This window comes from Bombus impatiens, unplaced genomic scaffold, assembly GCF_000188095.3.
Source record: "Bombus impatiens unplaced genomic scaffold, BIMP_2.2 scf_0765, whole genome shotgun sequence".
NCBI classification, from domain to species: Eukaryota; Metazoa; Arthropoda; class Insecta; order Hymenoptera; family Apidae; genus Bombus; species Bombus impatiens.
The window spans coordinates 930,596-939,814 of NT_177184.1; the positions used below are offsets into that span (position 1 = coordinate 930,596).

Below are 9,219 nucleotides of genomic sequence, written 5' to 3' on the forward strand. Positions count from 1 at the left end.
ATTTTAATCACTGTTTAAACTTAAGAAAACTGATTTATATTAATAAAAAAACATTTCTTTTTCGCTTTGAAGGGTTTCCTTTAATAAATGATTGCTTTAATATTATCACAAAGTGAATGAAAGGGGTTTTGATATCTTTAAATACGATTTAGTTTAAATAAATCAGAAACAGTTCCTATATTAAAATTATTAGGCCACACTCAACAGTTAGATCCGTTCGTTTGAAGCCATTGAATAAAAATAATTTCCTTTTTTCGCTTCAAAGAGAAAGCAATGCCTCAAGCGGAACTCAATTAACAATATTAAAAGTTAAATTTTATGCCAACAGGAATCAAATATATTAAAAACAGAATATATTAAAAATAGAACACAGAAGTAAATGTATTAATGCAAGTAATCAGAGTTTTTAAATGGATAATGGGAGAATGTAAATAAATGTAAGGAATGTTTTATTTAAAAAAATATATAATAACTGATGTAATTAAGAAAGTTATTGCCAATAAGTCTCATAATGCTTATGTGCATAACTTGTTTCTTTTCTTGCATTTGAATTAAGCAAATGCATATATAATAAATATTTTGTACTATCATTGAAATAATATTTATAATGCTGCCTTTTCATTTATGAGGACATTTCTTAACTGACAAAAAACGTCATTAGAGCTGATCACAGCATGAGATATTGTCACATTACCACATTCAATATGTATAGAAAATATTAGACAAATTGTCAATCAGATCCAACTGCCATCAAAAGAACATTTCAGTGCCAATTTCATCATTCCTTAAGGACATGGAACATGGCAGTTTAATGTTAAAGCCAAAGCACTGAGCTTTCCATATAAAACTGGATGTTTGCTAGTTTATATAATACACAGTATATCGGTAAAGATCGAAAATATTTTTTAACTTTCATACAAATAAGTATGAAAGAAAATTCATATAAACTTGTATCTGCAAGTGCTTATCTTTTTAATTATGCTTTATAGAGAATATTAATAAATATTAGATACATTACTTAAATTAATACATTGATTAAAATAATACACATTAATTTTTAATTTAATTTAAAAAATAATTTGTTTATGTATATATATGTGTGTGTACATATATATATATAAACGAGTTATTTTCACAGCTATCTTTAATTAGATGTCCTTTAAATATGAATGCCATTTACGCATACATGAAGAAAAAATTTGTTTCCTTAGAACACATCGCATAAAGAGTTCGCGAGTTTTCAACTCATAAATACAAATACAGCTGTTCTAATACTTAAAAAATACATATCGAAATCAATTTGCTTATTCGAGTAGTTCAAGAAAATTCGGTATTCTTTAATAGATTTAAATAGTGTACAAATTAAATTCGTTAAAATAGATTTAAACAATTACAATATTTAAAAGATCTCAATTGAAACAATGAACGTGAATTTTGTCGAACTATTCGAAGTACTCAACTAATCGAATATTCGAATCAATTAATTCAATTTAGATTTCGAATATTCGAATATTTCGGGTACTCAACAGCTTTAGATACAAGATTATACAAACTTTTTCATGGTTTACACGCATATAATTAATATTTGAAAAAAAAATGTTCTCGATTTTTATTAACGTCCTGCATAATATGCATAAGAAAGAATTAAAAAGTGTGCCAACATACATCGCATTTAATACATATAATGGACATATTTAAAATTATTGGTTGGTACAACATTAATAAGAATCAAAACTTATAGTTTCACTCTTTTGTATACAGTTTTAACCTTAAATTAATTATATGTTAATGCAATAATTTCAATAACAATTTTTTGAATTATTTCATGCTATTCGAAAGGAGATATACTTGTAACATACATATACTTTTCAATTTAGCAATCTTTCTCTTTAAAAAAAAGGGAATGTTTTATTAAATTGTAACTTCCTTTTTACGTGAGATTATAATTTGCTAAATACGTTTTTGCAAATTGGAAAAAAATGATTCATATATTTCATTGTCCAATACATATTTGTTTCGTTTATAGATAAAACATATATGTATATGTATAAAAATAAAACACAAATCTATTTATGTAAAAAAAATTTATAAATGATTGCGCCTCGTAGACGGCTATTCTGATGTCATGATTACAAAATGTACAAGACTTATAAAATTGACTAACTCGTTAACTGCCACGCTTGTGTATGTATAAAGTTCAAGATATGTATTATAAGTTAAATGAACATAAAATATACATACAACAATCAGTGATAATAATTTTGTTAATAATTCACTACAAAAATTTTTAACAACAATAAAGTTAAACGTACATTGCACAAAATGGCAGTGAACGCGTCACTATACTGTAAAACTTTCAGAGAGATTTTTGGTTCTGTAGCTATGCGCTACGTCCATTTTTAGCACAAGCACTCCATCCAGTTACAAGATGGAAACAACAAAAGTTCAGATGAGATAAAAGTTTTACGATGTGACCAATATTCGAAAACCCTCACTTAAACGGCCAGTAACATCAGCTGTCATACACAATATACAATATATGTACTTTTAAATGTGAGTTCTGAATACGGCTTGTGTATCCGAAAATAGGATCGACTTGTGAGATGCAAAAATTGAAAAAATTTCGACCCATAGTTATACCATACTCTAAGCAATTCCAAAAAGAGTGTATATGTTTTTCATTATCAATGGCTGTTATTTATTTCACTTCATATATTATTATTGTATAACTTTTACGCTTTGTTACTTTTTATGGTGCTTATATGTTACGTTGAGAAAATAATTTTTTTTTTATATAACAAGCAATGTGTTTAATTTGTTCTTCCATAAATATTTAATTTCCCTTAAGTCTTCTTTATGGATCAATGGTTCCCGTAGAAATGCTTAATTTGCACGCAAGTTTTAAAGTATATTCATTTTCATTGATACAACGAATGATTTCTACCTAATTAAAAAAAAATATTTCTAACCACTGATCTCAGAGAGAGAGAGAATCATTGTATATTAATTGTTAATTATTGTAGTATATCCAATAGTGAGCTTGTCGTAATGCTAAAAATTTTCATACAACATGAATAGCTAGAAAGCACAGAATGTATTATAGTTTCAGTACTATTTCTTCTGTACCAAAATCTTTCTAGCTTGCTTTGGTAAATTTCTGGATATCACGAGTACATAATAAATCTCTTACTCGACAAACGAGATACATTTAAACATTGTCCTATTTGTTATTAATCACTCATTTGTTCACGTGATTAAACGAGGACTATGTAAACCTTCGACTTGAGTATCAATTTGAGGACAATGTTGAGTATCTGGCGGACCCCAGTCATGCAAGTTTCCACTGTTAGCTAGTCTGTGCGTAAGTCGATGTGCTATCGAAAAACCTCCACTACCTTCCAATTGTGTTAAAACTATGATGACTTGTCTACAATAAAAAAATTTATCGAATGATCTGTCATAAATGTTGATTTCAGGAGCACATATAAAAGATCCATTTTACCTGTGTAGCGGGGGAACACTATCGGCAGTTCTGAGTTGTCCTCTTGTGGACACAACGTTATAGCTTTCATGGCAGTCACATTTTACATGAATCCATTTATTTACATGACGATTTTCTACCATTACTACAAGTCCAGCCCAACCTTTAGTTAAGTAATAAGCAGTCATTCCCTCTCTTCCCTACATATAAATATTTTACAAAATACTGGGTTTTAGAGATACACAAACAGTTTTGAAATTGAAGTTGCAAGTTACAGAAATATTCTTACTTCGTGTCTTTGTCCTTTTGCTAGAGTTAAACTTATTATAGCATCAGCTAAGACAAATGCTGGTGGGGAAATTTGCTCAACTAATAATCTCTTTGAACTATGAATGGCAAGAACGTACTCAGGGTAACTGGAAGTATCTTCCATTCCTGTGTGCCAATGATTAAAGGCCAAACATACAACAATATACAAATCCCTCTCTAACATTTTGTGACATCCAACGAATCCACGTACTTGTCGCTTACTATGTTCTACTAATCTCCCCACTTCTGGTGCTGCTGGTGAACGTGTACGAAAAACAACTACGCACAAGTCCAACTGAGAACGTTGTGATTTTTCGGAATTCCTAAATATATATGTAAGTATAATAGACCATATTTATCCTTATATTCCTATCCTTATATTTGATATAATTATACAAATGCATATAAAATGGGATAATAAAATTTACCTTTGCCCTTCTTGAAATAAAGTAAATTCTGTTTCAGTAGGTTCTAGTACCGTTAAAAGTACACATGATAAATGTCTGAGAGATGATAAAGGTGGAAGTGTCCCACGTAATCTAACTTCACTCCACCCAACTCTAGTTTTACAAATATCAATACAATCAAAATATTTCAATACGTCGTCAAAAGAAATCCAGAAAACACCGTCAGAAGCACCATGTGGCATGAGCATTTCCCGCAATTGTGGTGTCCAAATAGGACTATCATCAGACCAATCACCCTTCCAACTATAGTGACCCCATGGATTACGTAATCTCAATAATCGTATTCCCTATCAAATATATTACTCAAAGTACTTGTAAGTCTTTAATCATGTATCTATAAATACGTGTATTTTTTTACCTGTACATCCCGTACATCGAGAACAGAATAAGCGTGCCTAGAAAAAATATAATAAGTTTTTTATAGCATACTGAATAAATATACTTAAAATTTTTAACTCTTGTCGAACTTTTTCTACCTTGGCCTTAAACCTTTACGTTGATATTCTTCCTCATCAACTTTCATATTACCACCTCCACAACTAGCACCCATTAAAAACATAGCTTGCCTTGAAGATAAAAGTTGTGCCCATATTAAATCCTTATCAAGTTCATCTTCACTTGGCAAAGCAGATGGTTGTAAAGGCACACTCTCACAAGGGGCACCTGTAAGTGTTGCTAGACCTTCTATTGCACGTCCAGATACTAAAGCTTCATAGCAACCATGAATTTTAGCCACTGCTTTTTCAATTAATGGCACCCAAAGTTGTTTTCTTTTTGCCTACAATGTATTTTATCAAAATTATGAATGAAGAGAAAGAAGTAATAACTTTTCACTTATAATGTTAAGATATAAACCTGAGAATATACAAGATGGCCTCTTTTATCACAGGGTAGCAAGTCATCAACAAGTACTGTGGTCCATTTTCCATCTTTACATAATCTTACTTGATAAGCTCCTTCTGGGCAGGTTTCCCTCATTACTAAGACTCTCTTTACAAGCTCATCACTTTCAGCTAAAACAGCTAAAGCTGAAAGTAACCAACAGTTTCCTAATACACCTTGTGAGATATCAGAAGGTAAGGGTTTCCTAAAAACAGCCCAAGGCAGTTTGGAATCAACTGTAGAATCAACATTAATTTGATGAGGCCTTCTCCATTGAACAACATGATTATCTTTTGTTTCAGCTGGATTGTAATATAGAGATTTTGGAGCTGGTGGGAATGAGTCATCGACAAAAGGTTCATTTGTCTATAAAATAAGTAAATTAGTTACTATTGGAAATCTTGCATTTAAAATATACTAGTCGAAAATATTTTCAATTTATTTAAACGAATTATAAACTATTTAGATTTGAATTTTATGCATTTTATATTTCATAGACTAAAAATATTCACTAAAACATTTATTTTCTTCTTGTTTTCTCATTAGTATTATAATACAAAAATAAGAAATTAATATAAATAGGGAAAATAAAAATCAATTGATGTGAAAAAATATGTAATGCAAAAAAGAAAAAGTATAATTATGTTTTTCAAATGTAATTTACATATATAAAGACAAATTAATTTCAATATTTTTTCTAAACTGTTTTCTTTGATCGTAAAAAATCGTCCTTGTTCATATGATATAATTTATGATCAATATACCTCTTTGCAATAGCGAACTATTCGCTCCCATTTCTCCAATGCTTCTCTTTCCTCAATTTGTCTTAAATTCTCCATAACCACGCTTTCTTGCCGTTGCATTGTAAGTGTACTTATGCCAGATTCAATAATTCTAGGCCTTTCACCTGGTAGTTGAGATAAATTTTTTGAGATTTGGCACATTTCACAAATTCCGTTTGTACTCTTATTTTCATATGTGCACAGTTTACACTGCCACTGGAAACATTGAAATGTTTCATATATAATAAATTTATGTAGAAAATGAAAGCCAATAGGAAAATATATGGATAATATATATATTTGAATATTTTACTAATAAATATATATAAAACAGCTATAAGAGAATCGTACTTGACCATGAGTGGAATCTCTAATTCTTGAATGTCTTTTATCTCCAATTGAAGAACCATTCCTTCTTACAGAATTTCTATGTCTTGGAGTAACAACTTTTGAATTTATAGGGGTTGAACAAAGTCTTGGACTCGGACTTCTTGATCCAAAAAATCTGCTATCCTTTGGTACATCTAGAAAATCTGCTAAAGTCTTACAAGCATTACAAGTTTGTGCTGATAGCGGATTCCTTAATGTACACGATGGGCACACCCAGCTTTCTCCTTTTCGTAACGTAGCGTCTTCTAAATGCATGATACTTTTAAGCTTTGAACCACCGCACGCTTCACACGTTGTTCTCGAAGCGGCATTTAATAATGTACATTTTTTACAAGTCCACACGGGGGAAGGTGGATCAACTTGATCATCTAGATCAGATTCTGCTGTAGCCAATGTAGCAGTTTTCTGTGGAATGTATCTTACACTATCTCTGGATACTACAATTGGGGATTGTGAATGCATCGAACAACTCGTTTCATCTTTTGTGACGGTTATTAGACTAGGTTGCATTAACGAAGGCGGTGATCGAGAAGATCCACATATATCGCAACCAGTTGACCATAAAGGATTATACGCGTAAGAACATTTCCGACAAGTCCACATACGTTTTAACGAGCTTACATTCGGTACATCACCGACAGGACTAGTTGCTTCGCTATGTGCTTTTGTGGGTACAAGACCTAATTTATTATTTTGTTTTTTTGGCAATGGCGGCGGTATATCAGGGTCGGTAATTCCAATGTAAGAATATTTTGGTCTTGTACTAAAACCAACAGAATGTGGTGGTACTGCAGGTGGTTCATCCTCATTGAGACTTCTACGATTGACGATCTTTTTCTTTCGAGATACATTTGTAACGGATTCGACATCAGAAAAAGATCGTCTATAAGACAATGGACCTGCAGAAGATAGAGCACGTGGTTCCCAGGCAGGTACACTGATAACTACTCCACTGCAAGGAGCAGGACTTCTAGGGGCTTCACATGCCTCGCATTGTTCTAGGCCAGGAGCATTATCAAGAGTACAATTATCACAACTCCAGAGAGCATCATCCTGTTGAGATTCTGAGACTACTAAACTTGTTGGTCTTTGAATTGCGTGTTCAGATAATTTATGTACAACAGATCCATTAGATAAAGAGCGACTAACTTTAGATTTGACTCGTTCATAAATTGAAGGACTATGTCTTTTTGGTGAACGTTGAGAGGTATCAGTGGTATTTGTGTAGGAAAGTGTAGTGGACTCCATAGTTTCTATCGGTGGCAAGGTCCAGTCTTCTCTATCTTGTCTCCTTTCACTACGACTTATACTTGTTAGTTGTGCCATATCTATAGAATACAGATAAGCTATATAATATTTGTACCACAATCTTGTTCAAAATAGTATTAAAACAGTATTAAAAAATAAATTAAACAATTTATACCCTTATTGATAATTCTTGCATCGCTTGTAGAAGAACTTGTTGCATTGACATCATCTAAAATATTGGCCAGAAGTTCGGATGCAGCTTTGAGACGACTTGTTTTACGTGAATTTAATTTTTTGCGTTTACGTGCTCCAATCTGCCTTTTGTCAGTTTCAACTATAGAAGAATTTGCATCACAAGCTACGCAAATTATACCAGAACTGCAGCTGTTGTCTAACAAACAACGAACGCAAGTCCATTGTGTTATTAAGGAAGGTAGAGAAGAAGATCTTTTAACTGGCTCTTTTTTACAAGACTTTCCATTCCACGAATCATGGTGAGATTTCTTTATATGATTATCGAGTAGAATTAAATTCCCCTCTGAGCTAAAAATCGATATGAAAAATAATAAACAATTACTAAACGGACAACAACCATTGGCATATATGATAACGTAATAAAATTAAGGAAGAGGAAAGAGTCAAAGAATATATAACATTTTTATAATGAAACTATATATTTAATTATTTCCTAGATATGAAAAAAACTCTACCCAAACATAAAAAAAAGGATAACAACTATGAAAAAATATATGCTAACTTTGATATTATTCTAAGTATATTGTATCAATAGTGAATGCGAAAGCCTGTATTCGTAGATGCAATAGTAACTTGTCATATCTACGTTTATGCGAACATGCAACAAATAAACATTTGTATTATATTCCCCTTACAAACCGTTGTTCTGTGCATTGTGTGAAATCCTTGGCACAAATTAAACTTGTTCAGTGAGAGGTAGAGGAAAGCTCATACTATGAAAATACCTTTGCTCAAAAAACGAGATATTACACCAAAATGATCGCACTGATACGAACTGATAAGTATTACATTTGAGGAGAAGTCGACAAGATTTTGCGGAGAGTTCGGTAGACTGTATACAAACACGCGAGAAATCGAAGATGGGGGTAGGGAAGGGGAGGGGGTTGCGGACAGAGCAGAGATGAGTTAACAATTTTCTCACCGATGTATGAGATCGGTTTTGACGTATTGATAAGTTGCCGGACGCGTATCGCCCGTTGCTGGCTTCTCCAAACGAAGTTTCGGCGGAGGTGTTGGCGGAACAGAGACCGAGGAAGAGTCACCTTCCTCGTCGTCTCTTTGCTTTTCCTCCTCCCCTTTTTCTTCGGGAACTTTGCGATCCAAGCTCAGGCCGAGCCTGAGATTTGCTTTCTCATCACTCCTAAGCCGAGTAAGGCCGCACCTGGCGCATCGCGTGCTCTCCGTTGGATTTATCAGAGCGCACTCCGAGCAATGCCACTGCAACACCGATGCGATCGAGCCCATTCTTTACACGTAGTCATGGCTCCTTTGCTAACAGGATCACTGACTTTTATAGCCACGATCCCTTTTACTCGAAATATCACCACACCTCTACGCGAGGACGAGGATCAACGATACCGTGAAACACATTCCGTGATAATTCTTTTCCGCTGCGGCGGGTGCC

General features: G+C 32.8%; 1 protein-coding gene across 2 annotated transcripts; it reads right to left on the reverse strand.

The window, feature by feature from the left end:
- Positions 1-1,131: 1,131 nt before the first annotated feature.
- LOC100741873 (calpain-D) lies at positions 1,132-9,213 on the reverse strand. Of its 2 annotated transcripts, none has more exons than XM_033323055.1 (11): positions 8,737-9,213; positions 7,735-8,102; positions 6,273-7,657; positions 5,904-6,137; positions 5,113-5,505; positions 4,734-5,035; positions 4,616-4,652; positions 4,219-4,544; positions 3,771-4,113; positions 3,503-3,681; positions 1,132-3,427 (listed from the first exon to the last, which is right to left on the reverse strand). In XM_033323055.1, exons 1-11 carry the CDS (start codon positions 9,057-9,059, stop codon positions 3,247-3,249), a joined length of 4,071 nt encoding a protein of 1,356 aa, XP_033178946.1. In that variant the 5' UTR covers positions 9,060-9,213; the 3' UTR covers positions 1,132-3,246. The 2 variants fall into 2 exon arrangements, with proteins under 2 accessions (XP_033178946.1, XP_024226171.1); XM_024370403.2 differs by having other exon boundaries at positions 3,247-3,427; positions 6,273-7,639.
- Positions 9,214-9,219: the final 6 nt, after the last annotated feature.